This window comes from Colossoma macropomum, unplaced genomic scaffold, assembly GCF_904425465.1.
Source record: "Colossoma macropomum unplaced genomic scaffold, Colossoma_macropomum, whole genome shotgun sequence".
NCBI lineage: Eukaryota > Metazoa > Chordata > Actinopteri > Characiformes > Serrasalmidae > Colossoma > Colossoma macropomum.
In genome coordinates, this window is record NW_023494807.1 from 21,149,251 (window position 1) to 21,162,830 (window position 13,580).

The 13,580-nt window shown below is 41.5% G+C and overlaps 1 protein-coding gene across 4 annotated transcripts in view; it reads left to right on the forward strand.

The window, feature by feature from the left end:
- onecut3b (one cut homeobox 3b) overlaps nucleotides 1-9,409 on the forward strand; it is a 33,385-nt gene extending 23,976 nt beyond the window's left edge. For all 4 annotated transcript variants that reach the window (XM_036556410.1, XM_036556408.1, XM_036556409.1 and 1 more), the window contains exon 3: nucleotides 9,117-9,409. In XM_036556410.1, coding sequence (XP_036412303.1) covers nucleotides 9,117-9,409 — 293 coding nt within the window. The remainder of the gene's footprint in view (nucleotides 1-9,116) is intronic.
- Nucleotides 9,410-13,580: the final 4,171 nt, after the last annotated feature.

Below are 13,580 nucleotides of genomic sequence, written 5' to 3' on the forward strand. Positions count from 1 at the left end.
TGCGCTCATTTTCACTGCTATTATCGTGCAGATGCTGGCTAAAAATGACGTATGTAATGTGTAAAATGACATATATACTGTGTAAAATGACATTATGCTCGAATCCCGCACAAATAGCCCAGAGCCGCTAAGATGGAAACGCAGTTGCTCCTTCATAGGGTCTGTATTTCAATATCAGCCCACATGAGGCACGAGGAGGCAAAACCGATTCAAAGTCGTTTTGCAGAACAGCTGTGTTCACAGTGCATGAGTTAGTCTAATCACTGTTCAGGCCATTTAAAAGGCATTTCGTTTCTGTCCCCTCGGTGCTCTGATATTTATTTTAGCCGGAGGTTCACGTTTCAATACCCAGCAGCACATGAAAAATGGCAGTGGAGGCAGCGAATAGCCCGAAAGGTAAAAGTGCAGGTTCAAGGAACAGAACGGGCATCTAAAATATTGCTCGCAGACACAAACATAGAGAACTTCATCCATCTTCGTGATAACATATCAATAACTGTGATTACCGCTGGATTACGAAATTAAACAGACTCTGCCAATTAAAAGGCAGTTTGCAAACAGTCAGAGGACAAGCGGCCCCGCACCGGGGAACGACCCTGAGCGCACAGCCTTTCATCATATACACAACCCTTCATCTGTTTCTCACTTAAAAATAATATCAGCTGAAAGTGTAAAGCGGTTTCTATCGCTCTAGTTTTACACGCACACACAGGAGAGAGAGAGAGAGAGAGAGAGAGAGAGAGAGAGAGAGAGAGAGAAAGGAGGGAGTGAGAGGGAGAGAATCAGAGAGAGAGAGAGAAAGGAGTCAGAAGGAGAGAATAAAACAGACAGGCAGAGAGACACAGAGAGAAGGGAGAGGGAGAGAGTGAGAGAGAGAGGGAGGGGGAGGGGGAGATAGTGAGAGAGGGAGAAAATAAAATAGAGAGACAGAGAAAGAGGGGAAGAGAGCAAGAGAGAGAAAGGAGGGAGGAGGACAGAATGTGTGTGTGTGCGAGAGAGAGAAAGAAGACAGAGGGAGGGGGAGAGAAGGAGAGACAGAGAGAGAGAGACATAGAGATATAGAGAGGGGTGGGAGAGAGCGAAAAGGACGGAGAGGGAGAGAAGGAGAGTGAAAGAGGGAGAGAGAAAGGAGTCAGAAGGAGAGAATAAAATAGAGAGAAGGGGAGAGAATGAGAGGAGGCAGGGAGAGAGAGAAAGGAGACGGAGGGAGAGAGAGAGAGAGAGAGAGAGAGAGAGAGAGCAAAAGAGAGAAGGAAACATAAGGAGAAAATAAAATAGAGAGAGGAGAGAGAGAGAGAGAGAGAGAGAGAGAGAGAGAGAGAGGGAGAGAGAGAGAAAGGAGGGAGAAGGAGAGAATCAGAGAGAGAGAGAGCAAAAGAGACAGAGAGAAATGAGTCAGAATGAGAGAATAAAATAGAGAGTGAGACAGAAAAGGGGAGAGTAAGAGAGACATACTGAGAGAGACATACCGACAGACACAGAGGGGGGGGGGACAGAAAAAAAAGGGAGAGTAAGAGAGACATACTGAGAGAGACATACAGACAGACACAGAGAGAGAGAGAGTGAGAGAGAGAGAGAGAGAGAGAATATGCCACGTGTTACAGGTGAGCATTTAATTCTCCTGAAATGAATTGCGCCGAGAGGAAGACAAAGAAGCTAACATGTTGTTGGCATTGTAAAATGCCTGGAGGTAATGGCTTACTAAGGAAAACAGACATTATGTATTAAATTATCAGTATATTAGCGCCAACACTCACTCATTCCATTACAGACTATTGAGTCGCGAGCTCGGAGCCAGAGAAAGCTTGGCATGGGGGACTGAATTAAATAAATGCTCCATGAAATGGACTTAAAAGCGCAGGTCAATCGATGCTGAGACTAATATTGTTCTGTAAGAAAATTCCAACAACTGAAACAACAACGATGATTAAGAAACGACGAGGCTTAATATGAGGCCGATGAAATGCGGACAGGTGTCAGTAAAGGGCTCCTTTAAGCAGCCCTGCTTTGGCGTTTCCACACGAGGCTTCTGACAATCATCTCCGGATCTCAAAAACTATTTAAAGTAAGTACTTCTGTCAGATTTCATATAAAACAACGATCAGGGATTTATTAAATCATTTTAGTTATTCAGTGTAGGGCTTTTCCCCATCGGCGTTTTTGGAAGCAATCGTGTTTTAAACGCATTTAAATGCTTTTTCTCCAGACATACAGCGTGAATCCACTGTTCACAAACCAATCTAGTCCAAACCACTGAGAGTTTCTCAAATTTGGTTGACCGTCTGTGAATCTGAACTGAGCTGTTTATCTTTTCCCTCAGCGTTCTTCTGAAATCCTTTCTCATGACTGTAATACTACATAATGCCATAAAGATTAATCATGTTAAACACGTGGAGCCATGAAACTAAGAGCCTAACAGGATCCGGCACCCAGAGAGAGGAATACCTCGTTAGCCGTAGTTAAAAGTTCAGTTATATTGCGAATGAATGCGTTTAGCTGTAAATGCAGTTGTGAGGGACCCTACGAGCCCATTGAGCTGATCTTATTTGGTGCGAGATTTTTCATCACAAAGCTGCAGTGGTGCAACTGGGCTGGTCTGCAGTTTAAAGAGCATGAGACCACCAGTGAGGGTGGCACGTCACTGCGAAGTATAGTGCAACCCAGACTCAAAGAGGAATTCCACTGATTTGTCAAAATTGCTGCATAATTAAATGGGTAGGATGTACACAAAGTCAGTCAGAGTGGCTGGGTGTGAAATGCTTCATTCTAGAGAAACTGAGTCAACATTGCTCACAGTGGTGCTGATAGGAACCAGACGTCTGAAGAGTTTGATGCCTCTGAAGGTGCCTCATAGAAAGATATGAAGTGTTATGAAATGTTTGTGAATACGCTGCTTGGCGCCTGGAACATTGTTTTACAGCAGTTTTGAAATAAGGCTTTAATGCGCATGCGCGGCACTAAAGGCAAATCGTCCACAAAGAAAACTGAGTTTTTCAGATTTCCTTATTGTACCATCATCAGTATTACATATTAACTCAGATGACACCTGCAGGTTCACTGGTGGTTTTGGATAATACATTAAATGGCTACATTTGCATTATGGGCATTCTGACCCCTGGTTCCTATCACCACCACTGTAAAGAAATTCAAGTTCTTAAATTCCTCAAAAACGCATCATTACACATCAAACTGCCCCGGATGACTTTGTTTACATCTCAATGACTGAATTCTGCAGATAATTTGAAAGGTCGGTGGAATTCCCCTTTTAAACTCACGGACACTGCCTTTCTCCGACCGACTCTTCCTGGCTGGCCTGGTCAAATGAAGCTTTAAAATAGTAATGCAGCTACAGCTACAGATAAATGTGGAAACAGTGGTGGTCACGTGATCATCTGAGTAGGCCTTACGCTTTTATTTCCACTGTGTCTTGTTGTAGGCTAGTGCACTAATAAACAAATAAACTAAAGAAATTAACAACAAAGTGTCAACATCATATTTAACCAGTAGCTCACTTGCGCAGCCCTTACGCTCCCCGCCAATATGCAAATATTTCACATATGCACGTGTGATTCGCGTAGACACGGAGCTGATAATGTTTCATTCGCATTTACGTGACGGTTTATATTCCTGTAAGGAAGTGTGAACAGGCTACACAGTGCTGTGTTTGTAAGCGAGCAAAATATGCCAGAAAATCTGCGTTTGCTTGTGAAATAAATGAGTTCGCTCCTCATACATTTGCTGTAATTACGCTTTGCGCACATTAAGCGCTTCATAACTGTATTGCATTCACTCAAAGCTGTTTGACCCAAGAGATTAGAATAGGTTAGGCGTGAAATTGGACCGTGGGGAGAGTTCTGTTGAAAGGTAGGCCTAATGCTGTTCCCCTGTTTACACGCCCACTGTTCTTATACACACTTAAAAAAGATCTTTCTTCAAGGGTTCTTTAGTAAAGGAAATGGTTCTATTTAGAACCACGAGTTATATACAGAATGATATCCATGCTTACTGTTTTTGCATGGTGAAATGGTTCTAGATATAAATATTTTGAACCTTTTTGAAAAGGTTGACATCGTAACAATAGAAGACCCCCTTTGGTGCTATATAGAACCAATTTCCAAAAGGTTCCATATAGAACCATATGCAACACATTCCCCATTAATCACCATGCAAAGAATCATGTAAGCATGCAAATGGTTCCTTGATTGTTCATGGTTCTATATATTAAAGAACCCCTGAAGAACCACATTTTTTAAAGGATGTATACAATATGGTTGTATATAGAACCATATACACTCTGAAGAACCATTTCACCATGCAAAGAGCCATTTAAGCATGCATATGGTTCTTTGAGTGTTCATGATTCTCTATAGAATCAGTTCCTTTACTAAAGAACCTTTGAAGAACCATCTTTTTAAAGAGTGTATACAATATGGTTGCATATAGAACCATATACAATCTGAAGTACCATTTCGCCATGCAAAGAGACATTTAGGCAGGGAAATTGGTTCTTTATAAAACTCATGGTTCTAAATAGGACCATTACCTTTCCTAAAGAACCCTTACAGAACCATCTTACGTGTGTAGGGCTTTAGTCCACAGTCAGCGATAATGATTTCAAATATCATCGTCCACAGTTGAATTTCTCAAAAAGGGTGAAAAAACTAACAACAGAAACTAGGATATACCAGAAAGCCTCGATATGATTTGGATGCAGACTTGAGCCGTCATTTATGGCGCTACGTGCCAAAGGTTTTGAACATTTTAGATGGATTTTTATAGCATTTTCTCCAGCGAGGCTCGGCCTCTAATGCATGAGGCAGAATGTGCGTCTTTCTTCTTTCTGTCTACGCTCGGCTGTTGCCCTAAAAGCTGCAATGATCGATTTTCCTCTGTTTTCTCCTGCGCACGTGGTCCAGTAATCAGGGCCCCCTTCCCGCGCGATCGATCCATATTGATCCCTCGAGCCCAGTGCGCGCGGCGCTCGGGGAGGCGCGAGAGCCGCGCCAGAACGGGGGGACATCAGGAGGCGGAATGTGGGAATGAGCGAAACGCGCTACAGTCTCGCGCTCGATACCAAAAAACCGAGACGCAACTGGACAAAAGAGCTCTAAATATAGGTCAGAACACAGCCGCGATTCATTATGGGCTACAATTACAGCGCTGTTTTTGTGCACTTTTTTATCGTTTTACAGCAACGCGGTCTCCCCCCAATACGATTCACAGCGTTTTGGGAGCTTGTGGTCAAACTGTGCAGCTGGAACTAACGGCTTTACTGGCCATCTTTCTGTACAACACCATGCATTTCTATTGAGTGTGCAGCGTGCAATTATATATGCATGCTAGTGCTAGTTTATATACCCTGAGTGGACTTGCCTGATATGCACTACACCCTGTAGGGCATGTGTAAAATGAATGTGTGTGTGTGTGTATATACACACACACACACACACACACACACACACACACACACACACGCACACATATACATACATACATACATACATACTGGTGACATACCAGTGACAGGTTCATATCTTCATATCTACATTTTTTGCACCTTGATTAATGAAAAATAGACCTTTATTTCTAACAGTGTATAGTACTGTGCAAAAATCTGAGACCAACAACCATTTTTCAATTATTTTTCAGTCAAAAAGGCCATTAGGTTTGATTAAGTGCTTTTTTTTCATTGGCAGGGAAATGCGTTATCTTGATCACAGCTTCCGTTCTTTTCAACTTTTCAAAGAAATCTGCAAGCACATTTTTCCACACCTCCAAAGTTCAGTCTTAGAAATTGGTTGTATTTCCTGTCTCTTGCAATCCACATAATCCCAAACACATTCAGTGATGTTGAGGTCTGGACTCTGGTCCATTGTTCTGAGAGCACCAGAAGCTTTTGTTCTTCTTTTGTATCTTTCTCTCAGTAAGGGCTTCTTTACAGCTACACATCCTTTCAGATCCATAGTGCTGAGTTGTCTTCTAACAGTGGAAGGATGGACAGAAACACCTGTGGATTTTTTCAGATCTGAAGCAAGAGTGGGGCTTGATTTTCTCCTCTCTCACAAAGACGAATGTACTGTTTATCCGATGCAGACAGTTTTAGTGGTCTACCAGGTGTATGCTTATTAGGAATCTCATATTAACTATAACTTTTAATAATTTTTTGAAGTCCAGTTTTGGAGACTACAGTGTGTTCATTTATTACTTTCATTTATTTTTTATATATCACAGTTACACATATAAAGGCTGTGTAATTGTGTTTATTTGTATAATTGTATGAACAAAGAGCAAAGCAGGTGGAGATGTTTGTATTCAAATTGTCCATGTATGTAATGCTACAAAAGATGATATCCTAGACAGCACTGTGCATGTCTCTGTGTGTGAGTGTGTCTGTGTGTGTTGTGCAGACAGTTTAAGCCTGAGTGCGTATGTCTTTGCGTCACCGTGTGTGCATGTATGTGTGATGTGCGGTGGTATATGAAAATGATGGATGAGCGTGCAGTTGCTTTAGATGGCAGCAGTAAACAGATTTGACTGTGTAGGAGAAATCGATCGGCTCATGGCTCTCTGTAATTAGACATACAGCGCCAGGGCCTGGCTTTCACACTCTCAGCACAATCTCACTGGGGGAACCCTCACCGCAACACACACACACACACACACAGAAGCAGCAAAGCGTGAGTGCATGTGTGAGAGAGAAAGAGACAGAAAGAGGCTGAGAGAGAAAGAGGGTGATGGACATTTGTAAAAACGAGAGGGTTGAAATTATAGACAGAAAAAGGCAGGAAATATAGATCAGAGTTCAAGAGCAGACATGTTTGGGTCTTTTTATCTTTTATTCTTTTGTCCACGTTATAAAGGTTTTTTTAGTTCTAAGAAGAGTGTTGTGGACATTCTGTTGAGTAAACAGTAACAGAGTAACAGGGAGGTTTGTTGATAATTTTTTCTTTCAACCTCACTGCATGGAGCACTTTCATCATAAATGTGTATGTCCTATTGTATCCTATTATTAGCACTCTCTCTCCATATATATGTACACTGTCATTTTCCCAATGTGGTGTTTAGTTAATACGTATAATAAGAATAAATGTTTTTACATAATGGAAAACTACACACCATGTTGGGAACAGAAATGCTATTTTCATAATTTTGCCTTTGAATAAAATACATACATTTGGCCCATGCTGTTTGGTCTGTTTACAAGTATTAGTGCAGACTGCAGCGCAACTGCAGAAGCAACATAGGCCTTTTAATAGCAACAGTCCATTCAGACCAGACCTCCTTTAAAATTTCAAATATAACTTATTTAAAATATCCGATTTTGGCTTTTGATGGGTTGTTTGGGTATTAGTTTACCATAAAGCAAATGATGACAGTATACAGTCATCTGAACACCTCCGGTCAAATGAGCACATGCTCTACAGGGAAGAGGGAACACATTTAGTGCACAAGTTTTATTTATTTGCTGAATTTCATATTTTTTGCATATGCAGTTCACTTTAGAGGATGTTTTAACTCAGGTGACCAGGGGCACCCTAACTTTTGCATACGACTGTGTATCTTTATTGGCTGCTTCTTCCACTGCTGTAGTTTATAGGCAATCTGGCTTCGTCTGCAGCCATATGGTAGCCTCTTATATGTAGTGGTGGTCTGTATGGCTGAAGGTGAGCCTTAGCACATGAATGTAAATCCTCTGAATGACTGCAAACAGCTTGGAGAAGGAGAGCGGATTTTGCTTGAGGGTTCTCTGCTATGAGTCCCTGAGGATGGGCTCTTCCTATTAAAGACACACACACATACACACACACACACATTAGAAATATCCATGCATTTATCTTTAAAAGAAACATCTTGAAAAAATCATGTTTTTACAGTGAACTATGGTCATTTAATAAACAAAGGCAAGAACATAATATTTGATTTGATTAAAGCAGTGCTTCAGTGAAAAATCTGATTTACACAGTTTTCCTCTTACCCTTTGCTGTTCAACCGTGTGTGTCTGAAGTTTGCACCTTTTGTTTTGCAGTGGGGTTACGAGGATAGCATAGCTGACAAATAATGGGACGCTTATGTGGTTATTGATATGTGCAAGACTTATGTGATTTTCGACACTGTATGACATACTGCTATCAAGAAAAAAGCAAAGTATGCTGCACAGCTAAAAACAGTAGTAACAACTAACTGGAAGTCTGAATCTCTGAAGAGATGGGTATACTGTACCCCAATATGTGTGTACCTGTCCACAGATGGAGCACATACCATTGCCTCACATACTTTATAACTAAATAACCTAAAATACAATACACTACAGTACAGTGGTATGCAAAGTTTTATGCACTCCTGATCAGATGACATGTTTTGTTGGTTTTCTAAGTGAAAATAAGTTAATACTTTCTCTACAGAGAACACACGTCTGCTGATTTTAACATATTGAAAAAAAAAGTCAAACATGGTCTGAGCAAAAGTTATGGCACATTTTATGTTTTATGTCTTATTTTATTTTATATCTGGTATGTTAAACAAATGTTAAGCAAATAAATATAAATTATTCACAAAAATATATCACATTTAAGTTTTTAGTTCTCTGTAGAGGATCTGTAGGTAATAAAACGGCAATAAAAAAGAACAGTAGAAAACATTGCAACACATAAAGGATGTGAATCGTGATTTGACAAATGTGAAGTATTTGATCTCCATGCTAACAGTCAAATCAAAGCCAAACGCAAAATACACAGTCATAAACATATCTCTGGCCATGTTTAGGTGGGTATACGGGACATCAGTGTCCTTAGAGGTATATACACACTAGCAAGTCTGTTTGAAAGTACCCAACACAATGCAGTGTGAGGCAAATGTGTGGTGATTTAGATTAAGGCCAAAGTTGTGTACATTTTATTTTTCCTTCATTTACCATCTTATTTGGCCAATTCTACTTCCGATCCTATAAGCCTTCACTCTATAGTTTCTTGATTAGTATTTCAGTTTTCTCTTTTGTCTTTGTTTATGCTACGCCCAGCACCATGAGTGGAAAATGTGCTATATGTATCATATGTATCATTCATTTTGACTGAGTCTATCTGACTCTCTCTTTCTTTTTGTCTCTACTGGCCGTGCAGCTTGTAAGAGAAAGGAGCAGGAGCAGCACAAGGACCGCAACCTGGCGCCCAAGAAGCAGCGGCTAGTCTTCACCGACCTGCAGCGGCGCACGCTCATCGCCATCTTTAAGGAGAACAAGCGGCCGAGCAAGGAGATGCAGATCACCATCTCGCAGCAGCTGGGCCTGGAGCTCTCCACTGTCAGCAACTTCTTCATGAACGCCCGCCGTCGTTGCGTGGACCGCTGGCACGAGGACCCCAATGCCAGCCCGGGCCAACCAGGCACCTCCGCCACCACATTCTCCAAGGCCTGAGCACCTGGCCCCCTGCAGCCGCCACTGGTTGGAGCCCTGACCCAAGTGTGTCAAGACCAGCTGTGGCAGCAGCAGCAACACGTTCATCTCTGGTGTCCATCGAAGCTCGAGAAACCTCAACCCGCTCGGCTGGGGCATGGCCAATACCGGATGCCCCTCAAGAGCCCCATTCGGACACAAGCTGCTCTACGACCAATGATAAGGGGGTCCAAGGGCATGCTCTGGTCTTTTAGCCTGTGGTTTATGTATTTATTAGTTTGGTTGGTTCTGAAGTTTGCTTTAGAATGCAGCCAACAGAGGTTTTATTTTCAATATGGCATCCTTCATTTATTTGTCATTTACCCAAAGAAGGCCTAAGGCCTGGTCTGAAGTTTGATAGGCTTGATATTTAAGCCTTTAGCCTTCAGGTCGTCATTGCCCTTCGTTCTTAGAGCCAGTCTTTATGTTGAACTTGTGTTCCAGGACCTTTGTCTTAGGAATGAATAAGGAAGAGATGGCAATAAGCGTCCCAGCACATGCCCCTATTGTTCTATGTAATCAGTGAGGCAAAAACAGAAGGTTTTGTGCTGATGTTTCACTGCTAAACCCGCTCAGCTCATCACAATTTGCATAATCATATGTTTCGATCAGCTTTTCCTTTCTTTCACCCCTTCAAGTTTGATCTTTGATAATAGTCATGGTGACTGGTTGTGAGAATTTGGTTTGTGCGTCACAATCATATGCCTCAGACGCACCAGACGTCCAAATTCTCGGGCCACGTTTTCTGTCCCGATTTTTCTTGATCGTGTCTCATTTTTTTCTTTCACTGCCAGCGTGGCTCCGTGCTCTTGCTTCAGCACAATGAGAAAGGGATGGGAAGAATCAATCAGTCCTCTGTGTTGGCCCCCGCAGAATCATTTTAGCCCACGGGGGCAGACCAGAGCGCTCCTCATGCACAGAGCAATGGTGCCACCCACTGGACAAACTACAGCCTTGACCTCTGAATTTTATGTTACGGAACCATTGCAATCTCCTCATTTCATGAGTGTTTAGGGGGCCAAGCAAAATTATGAGTGCCATGCCATCCGTTGATTAACCTGAAATGCTAACCTTTTGATTTTGTTATTGTTTTTTTGCATGAGGTTTGATGTTTATATCCAAAGGTATTTTAATTTACCAAAGATAAAAAAGAAGAAACAATCATTACTCAAAGGGAGTAGGGTAGAGTACAGCTGCTGCTTGCTTTCTCCTGTATGTGGAGGAAGGCAGTGTCTAGTGGCCAAATGTAAAAGGTAAAATGTCACTGTATGATTGAGTGCCAATGACAGATGCCTTAATGATAATCATGGAGGATGGCGTGGCTCCGAGCCACAACACTCTCCAAATCCCTCTCTTCCCTCCCTCCATTCTGTAAGGTACGGGGGTCCGTACCAGATTTAACCGACAAATCATGCAAAACCGACCTAACGCTGGGTGAAATCCACTCATTCCTGACATCAAATGTGTCGAAATAACTCCACAAGGTTACAAAAGCTCCAAAAACACATCAAAAGTTACTGCAAATGAAATGTAAATATTCTTCTCTTCCTTCTGTCTTTCTTCCTCTCCCTTCCTGGCCCTTTCCGACCCCTTTTTACCCCACCTATCTCCTTCTTTCTGTCTTTTTCCTCTATAATAACGATGCGGGTAATTAGTACCATAGACACAAAGTTTCTATTAAATGTAACTCTTTGTGCTCTGTTGTGCATAAACTACAAGTAAAGAAGCACCTTGTTACCGAAGTTGCGAAGAAGACGAAGCAAAAGTGGCTTTACAACCGCGGTGAGAAAAAAGGGTCGTTGTGTATACTGGAATAGGACGATGTTTGTGATGGACTCCTAGCTGGAGCAACCTCTGAACTTCAACCTCTCTGACCTCTGAACTGGACGTGTTTTGGATGTGGCTCAGATTTAGAATCATCACCGATGATGTCATGGTCCTGGTCTGAGTTTGGGGGGATTCTGTTGGTGTAAAAAAATGGTTGTCAATCAAAGCTGCACGCAAAGCCCTACCAGTTGATGTTATCAAGCAGGATGCTGGAGAACAGCTGGCCATCATCAGCGTAAGATGGAACTTCAGCTGGACAGAGAGTGCTGGCGTGGAGAAAGGCCAAATGTACATTTGTAGCATCAAACAGGGACGCAAAGTGAGCAAAAGGTCATACGCAACATTTATCAGTGACCGAGAGCCAGAGAGGTTTAGAGGTGTTTTTTTTAAAGCAAGGTTCTTAAACAATGTTGTTTCAGAGTCAAATGTGAAGCAAAAATGTGAAAAAAAAAATCTGAACACGCATACACACATCGTTTGTAGTGAGAACCAGTGCGGCTACCTCACAGAATAATAGTGGCACATGTGACACAGCCACTGATACCAAAGATACTTCAGCCTGCCAGTTCTACCAAATCATACCCTCCATCCCCCTCTATTCATCTCCATGTGTTGCTTGATACACACACACACACACACACACACACACACACATACATACACTCTTATACCAATGTGATATTAATGTAGCGACGATGTGATTCTTCATACAAATGCACTCAGACAGATCCACACACATACAGAGCAGTCAGACTGCATTATGCCACGGTGAAGGAGGTGGCTCCTATGCAGTACATGTTGAGTGCCTTTTTCCTTCAACCACGGGTGGGATTGCTCTGGACATACAAACACACACCCACACACACACACATTTCTAAACTCATAATAGCATAATTCTCATATGCTAGTACAAACCAATTCCAAAAAAGTGGGACTGTATGTGAAATGCTTATAAAAACAGAATGCAGCAATGTGTAAATTCTATTTGAACACAATATTTGATGTTTTACCTTACAAATTTTATTTGATGCCTGCAACACATTCCAAAAAACAGGAGCATGTTTACCACTGTGTTACATCACCTTTCCATTTAACAGCACTTAATAATCATTTGGGGGCAAAGACACCAATTGATCCGGCTTTGAAAGTGGATTTTTTTGCTATTCCCCTTTTATACAAGGTTTCAGCTGCCCAACCATACGGGGTCTTTGTTGTGATATTTTATGCTTCATATTGCCCCACACTTTTTCAATGGGACTTCAGGCAGGCCATTCTAGCACCTGTACTATCTGATTATGAAGCCATGCTGTTGTAACACTTGCCGAATGTGTTTTGGCGCTGACATGTTGAAATAAGCATGGACGTCCCTGAAAAACGACGTCATCTAGAAGGCAGCATAGCTAGACCCATCGACCCATCCTTGCTCAGTACTAGGCCTTTCCTGGATGCCTCTTTTATACCCAAGCATGACTGTATCACCTTTTCAATTTGTTTCTAGTCTTAAATTGCCCCTATCTATTTTGGAATGTATTGCAGGGATCAATTTCAGAATGAGCGCATAATCACAAAAAACAATGTAGCTGATAGAGTAAAACATTAAATGACTAAATATATGTTAAAGTGGATTTACAAATCACTGCTTCTTGTTTTTCTTAGCATTTCACCTACTGTCCCAACTATTCTGGAAGTGAGGTTTGTAGTAGGGATGATAGCTATGGGGCCTGTCCATTCTGAGAAGTAAGCACTTTGTTTTTGTACGAAATGTTATTTAAAGTTAATTTTCTATTTATTTATTTATTTATTTATTTATTTTCATATTTATGGATTTATTTATACGTATGCTCTTTTTTACCATCTCAATAGTGCTTGGATCACTTCTTGCTCCAAACACATCTGGCTCCACACATACACACACACACATACACACTCCTAACAGAGATATTTTTGTGTGACTTACAGTATTAACGGAGTGTGTATGTGTGTGTAGGAAGAAACCAGAGTGTGTCCACTCAAAATGTAACACATTGAATGTGTCATTTCCATATAAAATGTTTCACATCAACAAAAGTGTCACATGCCTCACTGAAAATTCAAATTCGCACAGTTTTCCACTTACATCAGACATAGTCGATCAGCCAAGACAGGTTTGGTGTTTAATTGTTGCTTCTTTAGTTTAGAACTTGAGCTATAAGGCTAATGTTGCTAATCACTAGAAGTCAATAGTCAAATCTTTTCTGTAAATACATTTCCAGAACTTCCCTCAGCCCGCTCAAACCACATCCAGGTCTTTGTTAAGGTTGAGCAGACTTGTTAGTGTAGTAGGATG